The sequence below is a fragment of the Scaptodrosophila lebanonensis genome, unplaced genomic scaffold, assembly GCF_003285725.1.
Source record: "Scaptodrosophila lebanonensis strain 11010-0011.00,11010-0021.00 unplaced genomic scaffold, SlebRS2 tig00000197-arrow-arrow-pilon, whole genome shotgun sequence".
In the NCBI taxonomy this organism is placed as follows: domain Eukaryota; kingdom Metazoa; phylum Arthropoda; class Insecta; order Diptera; family Drosophilidae; genus Scaptodrosophila; species Scaptodrosophila lebanonensis.
In genome coordinates, this window is record NW_022060610.1 from 309560 (window position 1) to 334195 (window position 24636).

At 41.6% G+C, this 24636-nt stretch overlaps 1 protein-coding gene across 3 annotated transcripts in view; it reads right to left on the minus strand.

Moving 5' to 3' along the window:
• Positions 1–24636, minus strand: part of LOC115629994 (tetratricopeptide repeat protein 21B-like) — a 214550-nt gene that overhangs the window by 97924 nt on the left and 91990 nt on the right. The window contains exon 6 of one of the 3 annotated variants that reach the window (XM_030526622.1): positions 20669–20722. The exons of the other annotated variants lie outside the window; for them this stretch is intronic. Within the exon in view, the coding sequence (XP_030382482.1) occupies positions 20711–20722 (12 nt within the window). The 3' untranslated portion in view covers positions 20669–20710. Of the gene's footprint in view, positions 1–20668; positions 20723–24636 lie in introns of those variants that run through there. 3 annotated transcript variants of the gene reach the window in all.

The following is a 24636-nucleotide window of genomic DNA, read 5'->3' on the forward strand; positions in this document are numbered from 1 at the left end:
ATTTTTTAATAATTAAAAAAAATAATATTAATTTAAATATTTAATTAAATTAAAGACATGTTCATGTACAGTTTCAACAGCATACATTTACATCAGAGATGTACACGCAGACATCTCTGCTTGTTTATATGCGTGTATGTACGCAGCACAAAGTTGAACCCAATCAGCAACAACAACAACAGCTGCGGGCAGCGCTGCCGGCAGCGCTGTTATTTATGGCTATAACTTCCTTCAACATTGAGAAATCATGATACGGACACATAATCCTTAGCTGGATGTAATTACCAAAATCCAATTCGAAATTCCAAAAACTACGGGAGTTACGTAAATCACTAATAGCGGGGGAGTGGGGGGTATATCGGAATAAAAAAAACAAACTTGACCTGCCTAGGTCTTGGGGGAACCTGGATACCAAGTTTGGTAATTCTAGCTCTTGTACCTTCTGAGATCCTTGCGCTCATATACACGGACAGACGGACAGGCGGACGGACAGACGGACATGGCTATATCGACTCGGCTTGTCACCCTGATCAAGAATATATATACTTTGTGGGGTCTGCCACGCCTCCTTCTGTCTGTTACATACATTCGCACAAAACTAGTACCCTTTCACCCTTTGGGTACAGGGTATAAAAAAAAATGCTCTAAAAACAACAACAACTGCAAGTCATTGGCTCGCTCTTCTTCTTTCGTTTTGACCATTTAATGTTAATTGCAAAGGCAAAACGCCAAAAGTTTACAGTTACCGTCGCTAGGCAACGACTGCGTAAGCGATAGTAAAGCAGAAACCGAATAACGGAGCTACGTATATTCTGCTTCGCATTGCGGGCAGATGTATATATGTATGTATATGATTTGTTCTTATTGATCTCAATAAATAATTAGATTTTATTATTTAAATATTCAGCTTATTGCATTCAAACTTCGATATTTTGATGGTATCAGTGGCTTCCACTATTGAAAGTTTTACTCTAGCAAATTGAGATGAGAATTGTCAGTGCTTTTTGATCGTGGCTCATCGCGGCACGGCATTGACACGAGTGCCGTGTTTCATATTCCGAGGTTGTGCGTGACCGTATTGACTCAATATGGCACGAAAAGGCTCAAATGTGAATTTAAAATTAGGATATTATCTTAAAACGTTGCGTTATCTCTATATATAAAACAGTTTGTCCTGACTAATTGGTGATCAACGCACAGCCCAAACGGTAAAAGATGAAATTTTGACTCAAGTATCCTTTCATAGTATCCATCATAGTGTAGGAGCACACTAAGAAAGGCTTTTGGAAAATTCGAGCTCAAAAGGGGGGAAAACGAGATCCAAAGTTTGTTTGAAAATTCTACATTTCTACACCGATCAAGAAAATCCAAACGGTAAAAGATGAAATTTTGACTCAAGTATCCTTTCATAGTATCCATCATAGTGTAGGAGCACACTAAGAAAGGCTTTTGGAAAATTCGAGCTCAAAAGGGGGGAAAACGAGATCCAAAGTTTGTTTGAAAATTCTACATTTCTACACCGATCAACTTTAAATTTGATTTTTATAATCTATAAAAGAATACAAACAAAACTGCATACTCGGATTTTCGAAATTTGTGGTGGAGCTTGAATTATTGGGGTTTTAATATTTATTCACCTTTTCAAATGAAAAGTTTGTGTTATAAATTTTTTCCGATCGATTTCAAATTTGGGGACTGTAATCTACGTAACTAAATCTACAACTTTGCATTCAAGGATTTTCAAAATATGCATTCTACAAATTCAGGCAGAACAAACAATACAAAATATCAAACAGTTGGGACAACTAAGTATACATACACACACACACACATACAAGCAGCTGTTGTGTAGTTGCGTGCAAACGAATGAAATAGCCAAACCAAAATGTGAGACACTAATGTGTGCATGTACACACATACATATTTACACATCTATGTATGTATGTTCACAGGGCTGAGCTCAGGCTACTGTGGGGGTCACAGGTGGCGGATAGTGAACGGCCTGTGCAAACAGGCCAGCTGCGAATAACCAATAAGCAGTACCCGACCAAGAGCAGCAAGGATGGAAAGTGCGTCTAAACGTGGGACATCCCGAGCAAGACTGCAGACCCTAAAGAAGAACCGGCATACCAAGCCGAAATACCCACGAGCACACCAAATGGAGAAGCGGAAAAGCGGGTCCGAGGACCTATCAGGATCGACCCCAGTAAGATCCTGATTATGGTATACTGGGCAAACATGCAACACCTTGAACAGACGATATTAGGCTGGTGGGTGAGGTATTCTGTTACCAATATGGGCTGGAGTGGAATCTGGTCCAGACGGCTTTCAGGCTAATGCGTCACCTGCCCCCGTCCCGTTAAAACCTGGCAAGCCTCGTAGAACGCTCTTGTAATCGTCCCGTTAAGTTGGGGTGTAGGGTCAGTTAAGGTTATCCTTCTGTCTAGCTCCCGGTCTGGCTCTGAACACATGCACTCATAAGGTCTTGTGTCAACCCTCGCATGGCCTCCCTGCATTGCAAAGATAACCATGGGACCTAATAAGGGTAACTACACAACGAATACAAGATAACGGCTACGAGTTGGGACCCAACAGCACAAAAATGGAAAAAACAACAACAACAACACTGGCGGAAGTACAGATAGGCTCTAGCCCTCAGGCCGGCGCAAAGAGCGCAAAAGAGGCACTAACGGGAAGCACGGGGGCAAAACCCGTTCCAAAAAGCATCGAGGCTACTACGCTCTCCAGTACAAACCCTGCAGGTGCGGAGTATGGAAAGATCACGGTCATCTTCTCCTGAACTAGAGAGCGAACCAATGCTAGTCCAGGTTCCGAAACAAGGGAGAGACCCTCTCACGGAGTTGGGGGAAAAAATCGGTGAGCTCAACGAAATGTTTGGTGGTGGGAGAAGGTCTATCCACCAACCAATGCGTGACCTGGTGGCGGTGATAACTCACTATACCAACAAATAGCTAGGGCCAAGGAGTCGCAGGCAGAGAAATCCATGCGAACAAATGATAGGGGCACACAGACTGCCCGGCAGCAAGAGGTACGCGGCACACCAAAAAGGCTAAGAGAAGAGGTAGAGAGACCTAGAAGAACACCGCCAAAAAAGACGAAAACTAGCAGACAGGAGAACCAGGATAACACAGATGCAAGCATGCCGAAAAGAACACCGAAGCCAAAAACCGACAAAGCAAGCGGACCGAGTCAAGAGATGGAAAAGGCAATACAAGGAGGAAACAGCCAGGCAACCAGCAAGTGGATACAAGTATCCAAAAAGCGAAGGAGACCGCCTAGGCCTGATGTCATGATTATCAAGCCGACGGAGAAACTGTCATTCGCAGATATTCTCAGGAAGGTAAAAAGCGCCCCTGAATTGAAAACAGTCGGAGAAGAGGTCCATGCCGTACGGAAGACGCAAAAAGGAGAGCTGCTGCTCGAATTCAAGAGAGCAACCGATGTGACCACCGGACAACAACAGGAGCACATCAAAAGCATACTGCCCACTGAGGTCGAGGTCAGAATGCTTACACAAGAAGCCACGTTCGAGCTAAGGTACCTCGATGGAGGAACCAGATAGGTGACATACATGGCGAGGCCATCAAAGTAATCAGGGATGCTCCTGGCACTAGGACGGCCATAATCGTCATACCGGAGAAACAGGCAAAAGAGGCAGAAGAGTTAGGGAAACTGCGAGTTGGATTGACAGTCTGCAGACTACTCAAAAGGTCTACACCGACAAGATGCTACAAATGCCTTGACTTCGGGCATATGGCAAGAAACTGTAGGTCTCAAAGACTGGTCGAAGCACTGCTTCAAGTGCGGGGGACTTGACCACCTAGCCAAAGCGTGCCAAGGAGACCCACACTGCTTACTATGCAGAAACGACCCAAATGCCGACGCCAGGCATGTCACAGGAGGGCCTAAATGCCCCCACTATATATCAGCCCGCAGGAAGGTCCTGAATAAACACAAATGAGGGTCCTTCAATTGAACTTAAACCACTGCGAGGCTGCCCAGGAGCTTCTAAAACAGATAGTGCGCGAGCAAAAAATCGACCTAGCAATCCTCAGCGAACACTACAGAGCGGATGACTCACAACGAAGGACCACTAGCGGATGCAATAAAGCATCAATATGGACATGCGGCAAGTTTCCACTTGAGAAGACGCACAGCGGCGAGGAAGGATACGTAAAAAGCACAGTGAACGGAATAACATACTACAGCTGTTACTACCCCCCCAGCATGCCGCTAGAGACGTACAGACATGCACTTGATAAGCTCGTCAAAGACGCGGAAGAAGTAAAGCCCATAGTTATCGCAGGCGACTTCAATGCATGGGCAGTCGAGTGGGGCTCAAATCGCACGAACCTCAGGGGAGAATACCTTCTTGAAGCGTTTGCAACCCTGGATGTAGCACTGCTCAACTGCGGTGAAAAGGACACTTTCTCCAGAGGGGGGAGAAGCTCAAAGATCGACATAACTTTCATCAGTTCTGCCCTCAACGGAATGGCACGTATCGGATGAATACACGCACAGTGACCACCAGGCAATAATATTTGAGATCCACAGACGACCTACGAGACGGAACCCAACAAATGGCCCCCGACCCAATCCAGGATGGAGAGACACCACCTTCGACAAAGAGGCATTCAAACTGTCGATGGGTGAGTGTCACCTAATGGGTAGTGCGAGCAACAAAGCGTCCATCCGGATGCGTTACATTGCTGATGCCTGTAACGCGTCTATGGCCAAGAAAGGCCAACAGCCTAGAAGACAACCCGTTTACTGGTGGAACAGACAGATTGCCGACCTCCGCAAGAAATGCATACGCGCACGTCGAATATGCCAGAGAGCTAGAGGTCGCGAAAACTTTGTCGAACTTCAAGAAGAGTATAAGGCTGCGAGGGCCACCTTAAACAAATCTATCACCCAAAGCAAAGGGAACTACTACAGAGAGATGTGCGACGACGTTGAGAATAACCCATGGGGCACAGGGTACAAGCTGGTAATGAAAAAGCTAAGCAGCTTCCGTTCACCAGTCACAACATGCGCTACGAAGCTCAAGGCGATTGTGGAGAGCCTCTTCCCCCAGAGGGCAGAAATTACATACTCAGTGGCAAGCTGAGGCCACAGAAAACATCCCAGGTGTCACTCTTGAAGAATTAGAACTAAAACTAAAGAAAGCACCTGGGGTGGATAGAGTCCCAAACATTGCCCTCAGGACGGCCATCGAACACGAAGCTGAACTATTCAGAGAGACCTTCGACGCATGCATTAAGGAGAGGAAATTCCCCCGGATCTGGAAGAAGCAAAGACTGGTGCTAATCCCAAAAGGAAATAGCGCCCAGAACGCTTCAGGCTACCGGCCGCTCTGCATGATTGACACTGCCGGCAAACTACTGGAAAAAATAATTAGCAGAAGACTGAACGAAGCACTGGAAGGAGATGGCCTCTCAGACCGACAATATGGCTTCCGCAAAGCCCGCTTCACAGTAGATGCGATAGCAGCAGTTATACACACAGCGAAAGACGCCATTAAAGGAGTGCGGTGGCTCGAGGGAGAAAAAGAGTACTGCGCCATTATCACGCTGGACGTAAAAAATGCCTTTAACTCAGCAGACTGGGATGTCATTCTTGCAGCACTTGATGGGAAAAATGTACCAAAGTACCTAGTAGAGATCATTAGGGATTACCTTAACGACAGAGTGCTCCTGTACGACACAGGCGAAGGCAGAAAGCATTATGCCGTGACAGCGGGTGTACCACAGGGATCAGTGTTAGGCCCAATACTATGGAACTGCCCAAGAGGGCAGAAATCACTGGGTTCGCGGACGATATAGCAATAGTAGTGACGGGAAAGCACCTTGACATACTGACAAGAATGTGTAACAAAACTGTAGCAATAGCTAGGAGCTGGATAGCAAGCATAGGACTCAAACTAGCTGACCACAAGACAGAGGTACTTCTTGTAAGCAGCAGGAAAAAAGTAGAGTTCATAACAATAGAAGTAGGGAATGAACAGATCACCTCCAAAGCAGCAATCAAGTACCTGGGAGTCATGATAGACATCAGACTCAACTACAAGGAGCACCTCAAATATGTTGGAGGACGGTGTGCTGGAGTAAGCAATGCCCTAGCACGAATAATGCCCAACCTTGGTGGACCGAGGCAAGACAGAAGGTTACTATTGATGAATGTAGTCACATCAATAGCCCTATACGCAGCGCCCATCTGGTCTGAAGCAATGGCCAAAACTTCATATAAGAAGCACCTGCTCTCAGCCTACCGAAGGTGTGCCCTTAGGGTAGCCTCCTCGTTCCGTACTGTATCAACGGAAGCAGCAATAGTAATCGCAGGAATGCCACCGCTAGAGCTGCTGGCAGAGGCAGAAAAGCAGAGGTACCTTGGCAGAAGAACCGGCGTAACATACTCCCGGGGGCTAAGTGATGAGGCGATGGCAACATGGCAACACCGCTGGGACACATCCACCAAAGGAAGATGGACACACAAGCTGCTAGGAAACATAAAGGAGTGGATCGAAAGGAGACATGGGCAGGTCAACTACTATTTGGCCCAGCTGCTAACAGGACATGGATGTTTTCGAGCATACCTGCACAAATACAAGCATGACAACAACAACACTTGCCCGGAATGTGCAAGTTGTATAGAAGATGCAGAACACGTGTTCTTCCACTGCTCGCGATACGACCGCCAGCGGAACCTGGGGGCGCAGGTTACACACAGTACGGTAGTAAACCTGATGCTGGCATCCATCGAAAACTGGACTCATGTCTGCGACTTCGCCAGAGAAGTCATAAAACGACAAAGGATGGCAGAAAAAGAAAGAGCTGCAACCCTAGAGATCAGCACTCGCCGAATCACCACCCCCTGAAGTCATGCTTGACGGCGGTACCGGGGGGAACACATGGTCTGGAGGATACGGAAAAGGATGGGGGTTTAGTACGTAGGCGCGAGCAAGCCAAAGAGTAAGTCTTGTCTCACATGCGAATCGTGCATATTGGTAGCTCGGGCTACCAATATCTTTCGAAGATTACCCAGCCTTTAGCTCGTATAGCTATAAAAAAAAAAAAAATCTATGTATGTGTACACATACATTCGTTATGGGCAAGCTCAGGAAACAGGAGCGGGACAGAAGCGCGATATAAGCGGGTTGATCGTCCGGGCGAAGCAATGCCTAACGGCCGTACCGCCTGGACCTTGACCTGCGTATATTATTACTATTATTATTGTTATTTCTATCTTTACATTGTTATATTTGTACTTTCCACTCTTTGTCAAATTATATAAAGAATACAAAAAAAAAAAAAAAAAAACTATGTACATGTAACATCTATGTATGTTCATTCGTCTTGCACTGACAGAGCAAGAAATGGAAATTAATTAAAATTTATTTAACATTTTTAAAAGTAATTTTTTCTTTTTTTAGTACATTTGGCATTAGGGTTTTCATTAGTAACTTTATGCAGCAACAACAAATTACAAAGAAGGCAAATATCAAATAGTTGGGGACATCATATAAACACCCACACACAGAACAAGCAACAGTTCGTGTCTATGTGTGCGGTTCTCTACGTACGGTTGAAAAAGTAAAGAGAAACATGCATGCATATGTACATACATATTTATGTATGTATGTATACATTGGACAATCTAGCACTGTTGTTTGATTGTAATAAATAATGTTCTATGGTTTTAGATCAAATTTTTAAAACGAAAAACAACAACTGCAAATCATTGGCTCGTGCTTCTTCTTTCGTTTTGATAATTTACGCCTGTTAATTTCAAAGGCAAAATGCCAAAAGTTTACAGTTACCCTCGCTAGGCAACGACTGCGTAAGCGATAGTAAAGCAGAAACGGAAAGCGGATATACGCATATTCTTCTTCACGTTGCGGGCAGATGTACATATGTATGTTTGTGTATGATTTGTTCTAATTGATCTCAATAAATTATAAGATGTTATTATTTAAATTTTCTGTTAATTGCATTCAAACTTCGATGGAATTATTGATTGTATCGACGGATTCAACTATCGATAGTTTTGATGCTCTAGCACATAGAGCATCCGACACATGCCCATCTCTAGCATCTCAGCTGATCGCATATTTACAGCGACTTACCGTTTTAGTGTTAGCTAACAACGCTACAAATGTATTCTGAACAAATCTAAGAATCATTTACCGTTAAGCCTATTTTGTGAGTGTATTCATGCGATTTACAAAAGCAGAAACACACCTTTTACATTCACAACAATCATATTTGGAATTGAAGACACAAATTAGTGTTGAATTAAAAAATTTAATACATACTTATATATGTATGTATGTATTTAGGCCTGCATGAAAAATTTAAATGTATGTACATATCAGCGTTGCCGAACGCTCCAATTTTGGCGGGACGTCCCGATTTATAAGAAGAAGATATGTACAAGTTAACCAACAACGCCCAGCCCCCCAACCAGCAAATGCTTGAGCAAATTCACCGCCAGGCATTTGCACCCAAGTAGCTGACCCAGCATTCCCATGGGCAGCAGCTTGGTCAACGACATCCGCCGCGGTAATGTGACACGCTGCACGAGGCGCAAGCTCAGCACATCGGCGGCGTAGGCAGCTGCATTTGGGCTCTAGCTTGTAAGATTTATATTTTGTAATTTAGTTCTTAATAATCGATTTTGACTGCCGCATCACTGCGCAGTAATAAATTCCGAATAAAACTCACTCCGTGTCCTTCGACCAACAACGGTTGTAATTATAACGTGCGGAGTGACTAATTAATTGGCGCCCAACATAAAAAAAACTCACGGGAAAAGTCCTTAAATTGTGCCCAAAATAAAAGTAGTTTTGTGGAACTTTTTGTGTGAAAACACATGTGTAAAATATAAAAGGAAAAAATAAACCCCAGCACTAAGTGCTGAGAGAGTAGATAAAAAAAACCCCCGGCACTGAGTGTCGAGAGAGTAGTACAATCATCAGTGTGTTGCTAATCTTAAATTGACCTTTTTTTATACCCTGTACCCGTAGGTTAAAAAGGGTATATTAGGTTTGTCCAAGTATGTAACATGCAGACGGAAGCATCTCCGACCCCATAAAGTATATATATTCTATATCAGCATGACGAGAGAAATCGATCTAGACAGTCCGTCCGTCCGTCTGTCCGTCCGTCTGGATGAACGCAAGGATCTCAGAAACTATAACAGCTAGAATAACCAAAGTTAGCATCCAGATTCTCCTAGGTCCGAGAAAGGACGAGTTTATTTTATTTTTTGGAATTTTCCCCCCTTCCCCCGCTACAGAATTTCGTCAATAGCGTCCACATTTCAAATGCTACCTAAACCAAACTTTGCACACATAATTTATTTATAATTATCTACTGTTGTTAAAAATTGTATTCAATTTGGTCAATTCTAAGAAATGTTATTAGCGAAATAAATTCTCGCCAGTACAACCCCCACAAACTGCAGCAACAAGTTCGCTCTTCTTCTTCCTCTTTTTGCTGCTGCTATGGGCGCATATAACTCAGTGACGGAAGTTTACCTGGGTACAGGGTATTACACTGTCGGGCTTACTCGACTGTAGCGTTATCTCTTGCTTTTTTTTGGCTACGTAAACGGCATATTATAGTTAATGAAATAAATTAATAAAACTTGTGAGCAGGGTTGTGCTGAGTGACGTAAAATTCTTGCCTTTAAGTAAATAAAAAAAAGATAATAAAAACTCCGAAAGTAGCGGAGTTAAATTTTAGACGCAAAAGTTTTCTTATTGAATGATCCCTGTTTGATACAATTCTTGCCTTATTATATAAAATAAGTATATTTTCTTGCCAGAAGGGGCTGCTGGTTGTTGTTGAGTGGTGATAGCTCAGACGAGTTTAGTCAGTCCGTGCGGTCAGAAACCTACGACAGCGACGATAGTGTACTGCAGGGGTTGATCGAGGGCTTAAGTAATTGCCAAATCGACCGAGCAGAAAGGAAAATGAACGCTGAGGAATTAAGGGTCATTATCGATGCGGCAGTAAACTCCGCTTTGGCAGCACAGGCAGCTCTGTATGATCAGAGAACAGAAACCCTTAAGGGGGACTTCAACCGCAAAATTAACGAACTCTCACAGCGCATACAAACTGTACAAATAGCGCCTCCGGAGGTAGGAGTTTATAAAGTTGTAGAAATAGTGGAGGGTGCCCACTGTGATGAGCCCTTAGACGCTGTAAAGTGCTTAGCCGACTTCTTCGGCACACAGGAGACATACGTGTCTTGGCGTCAAGCGGCACTTCCCGCCATTACCAGGTGGTTATCATAATAAGGAGTAAGATAAGGGGTCCAGCAGATGCTGTGCTCGCATCTTTCAACACTCCTATGAATTTCGAGGCCGTCATAGGTAGACTCGATTTTACGTACAGTGACAAGAGACAGATACACGTCATCGAAGAGGAGCTAGGTATGCTCAGACAGGGAACTCTTTCGCTGTTAGGATACTATGACGAGGTGGAGAAGAAGTTGACCTTACTAATAAATAAGGTCAACATGTCCTACGATACAGACCTAGCAAGGGACATGTGCGAAAAGTTTAGAGGGGATGCCCTTCATATCTGGGCTCAAGCGAAATCTAACGGATGTGCTTTCGGCAGCCCATCCACCCGATTTGCCTTCAGCTTTGGCATTGGCCCAGGAGTTGGAGGCGAATCACGAAAGGTATGCCTTTACTGCCAGGAGCTTAGAGGGGAAAGTCTCAAAGTGTAGAGCTGCTGCCACACGGTAGACAACAGATGAGGCGGGTCTCAGGCAGGCCAAGGAAAAAGTCAATTCTTTAGCCGACAGCAGGGCAGCCAGCAGCAGCCGGATCAAACAAAAAATGAACAGACCCAGGGGGATTTTGGCGAGCCCATGGACGTAGACCCCTCTTCGTCGAAATTTCGACATTTTACTGCTTCACGGAAGAACCAGAACTCAGGGAGGTGCTACGGGGGTTTTCAGCAAGGCAAAAAACCTAACCAATCTGAGCGCATGACCGGCCAAAGAAGGCAAAGGGTCAATCACATTGCGCAGGGGATTGACCAAGAGTGTGTAACTTACAACTCGGCAGCACTCGACGCGGTATCCCAAATTGCCGATGAAATCGGGGCCGATTGCGAGAGTGACCGCGAATTTTTTAGAAGAAGCTCCCTGCTGCCCTTCATCAGACGAAGAGTAGCGGGGGTAGTCATGAAGTTTTTAATCGACACGGGCGCCTACAAAAACTACATAAAACTCTACACGGTGTAACGTGCACGACATCATGCGGTCTCGGCTCTCTACTATAGGGGTCCGGCCGTGCTCAGGGCGAATGGGGGGAGTTCGTTGGTGGTGCTTACTCCATGGCCGTCACATAAATAAAAATTCGTAGACAGATAAGGAATGAATCCAAAAGCCACTTGTACCACATTGAGATGCACCTACTTTACGCGTTTGAAGAATTAAGATGAAAGTGTTCCTCTTCTATACCCTCCCTACCTGTAGGATCAAACAAATTATAGGACCCTACCCCTTTTATAATTGAGGTGTGAGATACTTTAGGTGCCCATATGGAAATTAAGTTATATCATATTTCCTTCAAACATAAACGTATATAATTCAAGAAAATTCGAAACAATTCATATTGATCATGATAGGTAGTTTGGTACTTAAAGACTAAAGAAGAAGTGTTTTTACAAAATTGATTATAATTAGGAAATGAGAAAAAAAAAGTATATATATATATATATATATATATATATATATATATATATATATTAATTATATATATATATATATATATATATATATATATATATATATATATATATATATATATATATATATATATATATATACTTTTTTTTTCTCATTTCCTAATTATAATCAATTTTGTAAAAACACTTCTTCTTTAGTCTTTAAGTACCAAACTACCTATTATTATATATACTATATATATATATATATATATATATATATATATATATATAAATAGTTAAATGTAATAACAAAATGTAAGCCGTATTAAATTACTGGCGTTTAAGAAAAAAAATCAGATTGCTATGCAGTTGTTGCATTCAGTTTACGACCTTTTTGCATTTAATATTTTCGGCTGCGCCGTACTCACAACATTCCGGATCCATCGACGTCAGCAGGCCTGTTCACGATGATTGGCTGTTGGTACAAATTTTCATATTATGTTTAAGGGCCTATGCAACAACACACACATAGCGCACCGAGGCTTAATAAAGCGTAAAAAGAAAACGAAATTAGATTTAACCTATGATATTAAGATTATTTGCAAATATGACTTATCCCATCGATACACAGTTTGTGGTCTCCGGTAATGGCTTGGTCTCGTTTAGTGAGGCGCTGTTGGATTTAAAGCCATTTGAACTGGATGTTGATTTGGCAAGCGCCAGGTTTTAAAACGACAGATCAGCTTATCTCATCAATCGCACATTGGAGTCAAATATGGGGAATGTTTGGTAGAGCTGGTAACGGCTTTAGCATCAGTTCATGCTCTAGCAACTGAGCTAGCCGGGCGCGTCTTTAGCGCCAGCCCATGCTGGGCATTAACACACGTGTTACTTGCCCCGACGCTGCGATTATTAAATGTGACTGTGACTTTATTAAATATTATATGCTTTAGAGCGGCGTGCGTCCAATCTTGAGTAAGACTTTAGAAGAATTAAATCATCTGCTTAAGCCGGAAATCTAATCAGATTATTTAGAGTTGCACTTATACGGTCGCGTCCAAAATAAATGACCACGTTCCCTTTATTTGGGAGTTTTACGATAGGGTCCATAATAATCATTACTCGTTTTATTTAGGTCAAAATACTTGCACCCTCACACCACAGGTTTAATCTTGGCTACCAGCCTAAGAAAAAAGCTGAAAAAAAAACAAAGGGTGCTCTTCGAATCTTCTTTACCAAATGTCTTTGGCATGAAATTTTCCCAATTCTTTCCCTTTAAGATCTTTAAGAAGATAAATAGATTGGCCAAGTTTCTGCTTAATTCTGGCTTTAGTACCTATTGGGGCTAATTTTGCGTTGAAATTAGCAGACGAATTGCTCAAAGCGAAATTTCGTTTTATTACCTCTTGCCCCACCTCAAATGATCGTGGTCTACTTCGCAAGTTATATGTTCGCTGATTCTTTTCACAGGCTTTTGTTAACTGTTTTCCTATCGTCGAACGAATTTTCTGAAAATCATCAGCTCTTCCCAATTTCTCAATTCCTTCGCTGAGTAAGTCTAATTTCTTCAACTACTTATAGTCTTGACCGTGAGTTATCATATGTTGGACAAATACTACAAAATATGGCGACATTCCAATTGACTGGTGGATTGAATTTCTTAACGATGAATTAATAGGTAAATATACGTCCCATGATCGCTGATCGGTTCGTATATAAGCTCTTAACGCTGCATTAATAGATCGATTAACTCTTTCTGCTGCGTTTGATTGTGGGGCATATGCGCCTGTGCATATGTGCTGAATACCGAACTTTGATGTAAATGCCGCAAAATAATGGCTTTTAAATTGAGTACCATTATCGCTTACAATTACTTCGGGTACTCCAAAACATGTGAATAGTTCTTCTCTCAAAAAGTCTATAACGATTTTCGACGTGAATTTCTTAACGGCCTTAAGAAAGGTGAATTTTGAGAAATGATCGAGAACAATAAAAATTCCGACTTTTCCACTTTTGGTTCGGGGAAACGGACTAATGAAATCAATATATAATCGCTGAAAGGGTCTTTCACTCGACACTTGACTTCCCATGGGTGGTTTAAGTGCACAAGTAGGGTGTTTGGATGTCCTACATATTTCACACTTGCCTATATAATCCCGCACATCACAAACCATTTTTGGCCAATAATTTGGCAATACCACAATGTCTTGACGATGGTTGATCATGAGCGGAGTTTATTACGTTATTACGCAATGCTTCTGGAACAAACAATTTCCAACTGTCCTCTTGATCTGCACTTCTTTCATGAAAACTACTACGCCGATATATGTAATTATCAATTACTCGAAAGTCTGGTAGATTAGATTTCAAATAGATGTCTTTAAGCTTACTGTGTTCGGGGGATTGAAAAGCTTCAGAATCTAAATCAATTTCTGGAAAGAGTTCAATCTCTATTGCTGCAATTTCGTTACTCTCTTCGAATGAACAAGATAACGCATCTGCTACTACATTTTCGCTTCCTTTACGATGCTCGATGCTGAAATTGAAGCCCTGCAATTTAATTGCCCATCTCGCCAATCTTCCACTCAAGTCAGCTTGGTTCATAAGCCAACGAAGGCTTGAATGATCGGTGACAACTTTGAATGAGTGTCCTTCAATATACATACGGAATTTCTTTACCGCTAATACTACAGCTAAACATTCTAGTTCAGTAACAGTATAGTTACGTTGGGCTTTATTTAGTTTTTTCGACATATATGCGATAGGACGTTCGCATCCGTTTTCGTCCAATTGAGCTAAAACCGCACCCACGCCATACATTGAAGCATCACATTGCACAATAAATTCTTTTTCATAATACGGATGGACTAAAAATGGAGCCTTGTCTTTGCTTGATATCGACAAATGCTCTTTGAGCTTGCTCATTCCATTCGTACGGTTTGCCACGCAACAATTCCGTGAGAGGAAAAATCACTGACGAATACTGAGAAATAAATCGTTGGTACCACCCAGTAATTCCTAGGAATCTTCTAAGTTGTTTGCGCGTCTTGGGGGCTGGAAATTCTTCGATGGCTTGAATCTTATCAGGGTTAATTTGAAGTGTACCTTCACCCACAACATATCCGAGATAATCCACTTTATTTAAACAAAATGGTAAGTCCAGCTTTGCGCAGTTGTGTGGATACTGTAGCAAGATGCTCTAGGTGCTCTTCAAAATTAGATGACATTATCAATAAATCATCGAGATATACCAACACATGTGATTTTATCTGATATGGTATAACCTGATCCATCAACCTACACATAGTTTGCGGAGCGTTTGTGAGGCCGAAAGGCATTCGTTTAAACTGATACAGGGGTCGATTCGAAATAGTAAAAGCTGTCTTTGCACGAGAATCCTGATCTAATCGAATTTGCCAAAATGCATATTTTAGATCGATCTTTGAAATGCAATGCACAGGAGGTAGTCTACTAAGCAAACCCTCTAGAATTGGCATTGGATATGCATCCTTGATGGTTACTGAATTAACCTTACGAGCGTCAAGACAAAATCTAACTTTTCCTGGTTTGACGACTAGTGTGACTGGAGTGGACCACGGTGATAACGGAGCTTCTTCCACAACACCTAAATTGATCATGCGGTCAACTTCTTCACACAAAAGTTTCTCTTTAGCCGGTGATAAAGGGTAAAACCTTTGTTTAATAGGTTTGGTATCTGCCGTGTCAATTGTATGCTCAACCAATGCGGTCTCCCCCAATCCATCACGTTCAGAGGAGGGAAAGTAATTAATGACAGATTGTAATTTAAGTCTCTGATCATCAGATATCAATAATTGGTTCGGACCTTCGGTTATTTCCACATTAATTTCGCTTAAAGAACAAGTTGGTAAAATAGATATGTGGAATATTTTCCAAAAATCCATTCCATAAATCACATTCTGTTGAATGGATGGGACTACTAGAAAATCAAAGTCTTTTTGAACTGAATTATATGTCAAGGGTATTGTTATTGTTCCAGCAACGCTTTGCTTGTGGCCGTCTGCTGTATGTACTACGCCTTTTATATAATTAAATTGCATTTATTTGGAGATAACTTGTTCCGCCAGTGCTCCACCAATTACGCTTTTGTTGGCCCCACTATCTAAAAGTGCTAAATACGACTGGCCAAATATCTCTATATTAGTAAAAGGGCGTATATCGTTACTTTTATATACAATGGAAGTTATTTTAATTTTTTTTAGGCGGTGCCTATTGAGCCAAAATTTGTGCATGCGCAATGAAGAACGATGCTTTGGAACAGTAAGAACCTCTGCATTGAGAATCTTTGCTTTGTTTCTAAATTCTTGTAATCGTATGTGATATGGTTTGAATGGAAAATTACTTGTAACGTCTGGTGAATTATACGGTACGTCTGGTAATGCTTGAGATATAACTGTATTTGAACCCAAGGCTAACGTCGGACATCCCCTATCGAAACACGGTGGACATCCTGTGCTGAGTTTTCCGAACACAGTTGGGCTTATAAGTATCAAGTAAGCCACACCCGTAGCAGAAAACACGACGAGGTTTTAAACAATCATGGTATTTATGACCTGGCTCGTCACAGTTCCAACACTTTAACTTATTTGCTTGGTATATCGCGCAGACCTGATCGACTAATTCAAAATCTTGTTCTGAAGGTTCATCAGAGTTTTCTTCGTGGTTAATAGAATTAATAAATCGCTTGAGATATTGTTTCGTTCTGAGACTGCGAAAGAACTCTTTGTGGCGATGACACTCCTTACGTAATGTCGCTAAATCGGGTGTATTTACGTGCAATAATTCAAGTTTTAATTCTGGCTTTAAGTTATGTCTAACTTCTATAATTATGTCACTTTCTACCATGGGATCTCGTAATGAATCGGCAATAGCTAACATGGCATGAAGGAATTCGTCGAAGCTCTCATTGCTACCTTGCTTCCGACACCTCATTGAATTTTTAATATCTCGGTCAGTTCGCTGATCTTGATATCTCTCTCTCAAGCGGTTGCACAACTCAAGCCAATCCATATGACCTACCGTCCTATGAACTCTCCAAAAGAAAGAAAGAGCAGGTCCAGAAAACAATAGATTTGCAAACTGGTACAATAACTCATAGTTTCCATCGAAATATTGTGACGTCAAACAATTTACTCTGTAGATAAAATCTTCGATTGGGATGTCATTTGCCGATGCCGAGAACTTTAATTTCCAATTTGATATAACATTTGAAATTCTATCAGGACGATCAATCGTAAACTCCTGTGTAGTGGCTCGAACATTGGCCGTTCTATTTCTCTGACTATGGTCGTGTCCAATAATTGAACGCGGACCACCTAAATGAATATCATTTTCCCATTCAAGTTGTGGCTCTTCTCGGGCTTCTCTTGAAAGGCCAGATAAAGACAAATTTCGTACTGCGGCGCTGTTCTGGTCAGTTACTGACGCAGTAATATTTTGACGATAGTTTTCTAAAGAATTAGCAATTATTTGTTGAATACGGTCTTCGGATATGGTATTAATCTCGGAAACCTGGACACTTGGTGCATGCCTTATGCGCGAGCTAGATGGTGGCTGCATATTTCCTCTACTTGGAGTATTTCCTTTTTGAGCTCTCGTTGCTTGCCGAGTTCTGGGGGCGACTCCTAACTGAGTGTTACTCATTGGAGCACGAGGTCTCCCAACGACACCTCCAGAGCTTGATCTAGGTTGTGCCGAGAGATTATCAGAGCTCGGTGCGAGCGTACACGGCTGCCTACAAATTGGGCATGAGTTGTTATTACTCAACCACTCTGATAGACAGTTATTATGAAACTTATGCTTGCAGGCGGTTTCGGTGAAACCTATTTCTGAACTTGTGTCGTTACAAATTGTACATATAACATACTCATTAGGTTCGCCTGATAAGCTGACTAAGTCTTCTGTACTACGCCGTACAGCCATGACTATAAATTAATTATATTTTCTTTTCTTTTGAGAGTATATCAAACTCGATGTATCGATAGACAAAATATAGTTGCGATAACGTTATTAAATGGGGCTTATCCTTAAGCACTCATACAACAATTTGCGTATACATGCATAAAGCAAGGCATCTCAACGGAAAATACTGAAACTACTTAAAAATCAAATAGAATTTCATTCCAAATTGAAGAGGGACATGCCGAAAATATCCAGCTTGAACAATCTCGATTCTATTTAGAATGAAATATGGTACATAAATATATTTTACCTGGAATAGATTCGACTACCAATCAAATCTAATAGTCCTAAGCAATTCGATATTTAGCGTAATATTCTACTGCAAAGATTTATGCCTACTTATTACCGCCGACATAAACCAATAATTTCGTATTTATTGACTGCTGGTCTGACTACGGCACTAACCTAAGAGTTAGCTGCTCCTAGCTAGATTCAAAATATACGGTCGGAAACTAATAAAAGAACGTTGGATGGTTATGCGCGGTTGGGAAGCGCGGGGTGTTTAGACATGAAGCCTAAAATTTCTTCTTCTTCGGGCCCCACATTTTGGGCGCCATTTTATTTTATGTAACGTGCACGACATCATGCGGTATCGGCAACACCTCTGTCTACTATAGGGGTCCGGCCGTGCTCAGGGCGAATGGGGGGCTTCGTTGGTGCTGCTTACCCCATGGCCGTCACATAAATAAAAATTCGTAGACAGATAAGGAATGAATCCAAAAGCCACTTGTACCACATTGAGATGCACCTACTTTACGCGTTTGAAGAATTAAGATGAAAGTGTTCCTCTTCTATACCCTCCCTACCTGTAGGATCAAACAAATTATAGGACCCTACCCCTTTTATAATTGAGGTGTGAGATACTTTAGGTGCCCATATGGAAATTAAGTTATATCATATTCCCTTCAAACATAAACGTATATAATTCAAGAAAATTCATAATTCGAAACTATTCATATTGATCATGATAGGTAGTTTGGTACTTAAAGACTAAAGAAGTATTAAAGAAGTATTAAAGAAGTATTAAATTACTGGCGTTTAAGAAAAAAAATCAGATTGCTATGCAGTTGTTGCATTCAGTTTACGACCTTTTTGCATTTAATATTTTCGGCTGCCCCGTACTCACAACATTCCGGATCCATCGACGTCAGCAGGCCTGTTGACGATGATTGGCTGTTGGTACAAATTTTCATATTATGTTTATGGGCCTATGCAACAACACACACATAGCGCAGCGAGGCTTAATAAAGCGTAAAAAGAAAACGAAATTAGATTTAACCTATGATATTAAGATTATTTGCAAATATGACTTATCCCATCGATACACAGTTTGTGGTCTCCGGTAATGGCTTGGTCTCGTTTAGTGAGGCGCTGTTGGATTTAAAGCCATTTGAACTGGATGTTGATTTGACAAGCGCCAGGTTTTAAAACGACAGATCAGCTTATCTCATCAATCGCACATTGGAGTCAAATATGGGGAATGTTTGGTAGAGCTGGTAACGGCTTTAGCATCAGTTCATGCTCTAGCAACTGAGCTAGCCGGGCGCGTCTTTAGCGCCAGCCCATGCTGGGCCTTAACACACGTGTTACTTGCGCCGACGCTGCGATCTGAGCCTTTGATAACGCACCACAAATTAGCGAATGCGTGGGTAGCTCAAAATAAAATAAAGGCCACCAATATACGCCGATGCAGGTTCACTGGTGTAAATGGATGCTTGTTAGAAGCATGAAATAGTTGACATTTCACGAGGCTTACCTGGTGTAAATGCCAAATTGCACAAAAGTATATATAATTTTCGCACTCTTCGTGGGATGATCAAAATAATCTCGGTGGTGCTCTTAGGTGGGATTTTAAAATAGTCCGACCCCTTAAATAAATCGCGCACTTTTTAAAATTACGACGATGTCTTCAGATTAAATAATTTGTCCTACCACGTGACTTTATTAAATATTATATGCTTTAGAGCGGCGTGCGTCCAATCTTGAGTAAGAAGAAGAATTAAATCATCTGCTTAAGCCGGAAATCTAATCAGATTATGAAAGCTTATTTTTGGCAATTAAAAAGCTTTTGAATGCAACAGCTGCGCATGGGCAGTCGGCTGAGCGAGGGCTTTTAGAGTTGCACATATACGGTCGCGTCCAAAATACTTGCACCCTCACAACGGGTATGAGGAATGTCGTCCCGGTCGATACCCCCTTTTCAATTCACTCACTTCACGGTTCAAGCTTTATTGAGAAAAAATGTTTTTTAAGAATGTTTGGTGTTAAGGCACCATTTTTTTGCTCAACAGCCTCTCAACGTTTGATGGGATCATTGCCCTTGACTTGCTAACGCAAGTGGGCGTGGTCCTAAATTTACAGGCGGGTGAATTGGAATGTGGTGCCAAATCGGAAAAGATTGAGTACCACAGGTGCTCTAATGTCAACTTTACTAACGTTGACGACATTGAAGCACCAGAAGGGGTAAAAAATAACTTTAGTAAAATGCTGAAAAATAGAATAAAGGCTTTCAGCCAATATATTCTAAGTTGTACCCCCACCCCATGGGTGTGGCTGATTTCGTGACCATGGAAATACGGAACCTTCTAGCAAACGGTATAATCCGAAAATCCAGGTCATCGTACAACAACCAACCTGGGTTGTTGACAAAAAAGGCACCGATGAGTTGGGCGATAAAAAGAAACGTCTGGTAATCGACTTTCGGAAGCTCGATGAGAAGACGGTGGCAGATACTTACCCGATGCCAAAAATTTCAATGATATTGGCTAATTTAGGTAATGCCAAATATTTTACAGCATTAGACCTACAATCTGGGTACCACCAGATCACGCTGGCTGAGCGTGATCGTGAGAAAACTTCCTTCTCGGTAAATGGGGGGAAGTACGAACTTTGCCGACTTCCGTTTGGTCTTAAGAATGCGGGCAGTATTTTTCAAAGGGCCATCAATGACGTTTTGCGGGAGCGGATCGGTAAGACTTTCTATGTCTAGGTCGATGATGTTATAGTTTTTTCTGAAAATGAGGCAGATCATGTTAAACACGTTGACTGGGTCTTAAAAAGTTTATATGATGCAAACATGAGAACTGCTCAAGAAAAATCGCGTTTTTTCAAAAAAAAAAAAAAAAAAAGCGTCGAATAACTCGGTTTCATTGTAACAAGCGAAGGCGCAAGAATTTGCTGAGCGAAAAAAATTGTTCGCTCTCAGATCATTCTTAGGGTTGGCGAGCTACTATAGGTGCTTTATAAAAGACTTTGCTTCAATTGCAAGACCCCTCTCAAGCATTCTTAAAGGAGAAAATGGGTCAGTCAGCAAGCACAAGTCAAGGAAAGTTCTTATTGAGTTTGACGAAACTCAGCGCTATGCGTTTGAAAAATTGAAAAACATTCTCGCATCTGAGGATGTTATGCTAATCTACCCTGATTATAAAAAACCGTTTGATCTAACGACCGACGCTTCGGGTCATAACATAGGAACAGTTCTTTCCCAAGGTGGTCGTCCTATTACGATGATCTCTAAAACATTGAAGGACAGGGAGATGAACTATGCCACAAATGAAAGAGAGCTTCTTGCCATAGTATGGGCTCTTGGAAAACTTCGTCATTACCTCTACGGAGTTAAAGACATAAACATTTTTACCGACCACCAACCGCTGACGTTTGCCGTTTCGGAGCAAAACCCTTACGCGAAAATTAAGAGTTGGAAGGCACGCAGAGACGAGCTTAACGCCAAGGTATTCTATAAACCAGGCAAGGAAATCCTGTTGCCGACGCCTTGTCGCGACAGAATGTCAATACATTGGAAAACCAATACCCTGAATCAGACGCAGCCACTATGCACAGTGAGCTGTCATTGACCTACACAGTCGAATCTACGGACAAGCCCTTAAATTGCTTCAGGAATCAGATTGTCCTAGAGGAGGCGCGGCTCCCACTAAAGCGAAATGCAATATACTGCGACCTGCCCACATTAGCATACATTCAGAACGACTTGCTTCGGAATTTTGCGGCCACGAAGTTCTAGCATTGCAAGAAATTCGTGGCGGACATCTTTGACATCAATGAAAGAAGAGAGATCTTCACAACTGAGCGTAATCGAGCACATAGGGCCGCTCAAGAGAACGTAAAACAGGTCTTGTCTAACTACTATTTCCCTAGGATTACCAGGCTCGCCAACGAAGTTGTATCAAACTATAGGGTCTGCTCCAGGGCAAAGTACGACAGGCACCCAAGGAAGCAGAAACTGGGCGAGATGCCAATCCCGTCCCACTCGGGTGAGATACTTCACATAGATATCTTTTCAACAGATAAGAAATTCTTTTTGACATGTGTGGATAAGTTTTCTAAATTTGCTGTGGTACAACCAATTACATCACGGACAATAGAGGATGTGAAAGCACCCCTGATACAATTAATGAACATCTTTCCATACGCCCGCGCGATCTACTGTGATAATGAACCGGCGCTCAAGTCGGAAACGGTGAGATCGCTTTTATTAAACAATTTTGGGGTTACTATGGAGAACGCGCCTCCGCTACATAGTACGTCAAATGGGCAAGTGGAACGCTTTCACAGCACAACGAAAATCCGAGTATGCAGTTTTGTTTGTATTCTTTAATTGAATGTGAATTTTTGGCCAATAATTTGGCAATACCACAATGTCTTGACGATGGTTGATCATGAGCGGAGTTTATTACGTTATTACGCAATGCTTCTGGAACAAACAATTTCCAACTGTCCTCTTGATCTGCACTTCTTTCATGAAAACTACTACGCCGATATATGTAATTATCAATTACTCGAAAGTCTGGTAGATTAGATTTCAAATAGATGTCTTTAAGCTTACTGTGTTCGGGGGATTGAAAAGCTTCAGAATCTAAATCAATTTCTGGAAAGAGTTCAATCTCTATTGCTGCAATTTCGTTACTCTCTTCGAATGAACAAGATAACGCATCTGCTACTACATTTTCGCTTCCTTTACGATGCTCGATGCTGAAATTGAAGCCCTGCAATTTAATTGCCCATCTCGCCAATCTTCCACTCAAGTCAGCTTGGTTCATAAGCCAACGAAGGCTTGAATGATCGGTGACAACTTTGAATGAGTGTCCTTCAATATACATACGGAATTTCTTTACCGCTAATACTACAGCTAAACATTCTAGTTCAGTAACAGTATAGTTACGTTGGGCTTTATTTAGTTTTTTCGACATATATGCGATAGGACGTTCGCATCCGTTTTCGTCCAATTGAGCTAAAACCGCACCCACGCCATACATTGAAGCATCACATTGCACAATAAATTCTTTTTCATAATACGGATGGACTAAAAATGGAGCCTTGTCTTTGCTTGATATCGACAAATGCTCTTTGAGCTTGCTCATTCCATTCGTACGGTTTGCCACGCAACAATTCCGTGAGAGGAAAAATCACTGACGAATACTGAGAAATAAATCGTTGGTACCACCCAGTAATTCCTAGGAATCTTCTAAGTTGTTTGCGCGTCTTGGGGGCTGGAAATTCTTCGATGGCTTGAATCTTATCAGGGTTAATTTGAAGTGTACCTTCACCCACAACATATCCGAGATAATCCACTTTATTTAAACAAAATGGTAAGTCCAGCTTTGCGCAGTTGTGTGGATACTGTAGCAAGATGCTCTAGGTGCTCTTCAAAATTAGATGACATTATCAATAAATCATCGAGATATACCAACACATGTGATTTTATCTGATATGGTATAACCTGATCCATCAACCTACACATAGTTTGCGGAGCGTTTGTGAGGCCGAAAGGCATTCGTTTAAACTGATACAGGGGTCGATTCGAAATAGTAAAAGCTGTCTTTGCACGAGAATCCTGATCTAATCGAATTTGCCAAAATGCATATTTTAGATCGATCTTTGAAATGCAATGCACAGGAGGTAGTCTACTAAGCAAACCCTCTAGAATTGGCATTGGATATGCATCCTTGATGGTTACTGAATTAACCTTACGAGCGTCAAGACAAAATCTAACTTTTCCTGGTTTGACGACTAGTGTGACTGGAGTGGACCACGGTGATAACGGAGCTTCTTCCACAACACCTAAATTGATCATGCGGTCAACTTCTTCACACAAAAGTTTCTCTTTAGCCGGTGATAAAGGGTAAAACCTTTGTTTAATAGGTTTGGTATCTGCCGTGTCAATTGTATGCTCAACCAATGCGGTCTCCCCCAATCCATCACGTTCAGAGGAGGGAAAGTAATTAATGACAGATTGTAATTTAAGTCTCTGATCATCAGATATCAATAATTGGTTCGGACCTTCGGTTATTTCCACATTAATTTCGCTTAAAGAACAAGTTGGTAAAATAGATATGTGGAATATTTTCCAAAAATCCATTCCATAAATCACATTCTGTTGAATGGATGGGACTACTAGAAAATCAAAGTCTTTTTGAACTGAATTATATGTCAAGGGTATTGTTATTGTTCCAGCAACGCTTTGCTTGTGGCCGTCTGCTGTATGTACTACGCCTTTTATATAATTAAATTGCATTTATTTGGAGATAACTTGTTCCGCCAGTGCTCCACCAATTACGCTTTTGTTGGCCCCACTATCTAAAAGTGCTAAATACGACTGGCCAAATATCTCTATATTAGTAAAAGGGCGTATATCGTTACTTTTATATACAATGGAAGTTATTTTAATTTTTTTTAGGCGGTGCCTATTGAGCCAAAATTTGTGCATGCGCAATGAAGAACGATGCTTTGGAACAGTAAGAACCTCTGCATTGAGAATCTTTGCTTTGTTTCTAAATTCTTGTAATCGTATGTGATATGGTTTGAATGGAAAATTACTTGTAACGTCTGGTGAATTATACGGTACGTCTGGTAATGCTTGAGATATAACTGTATTTGAACCCAAGGCTAACGTCGGACATCCCCTATC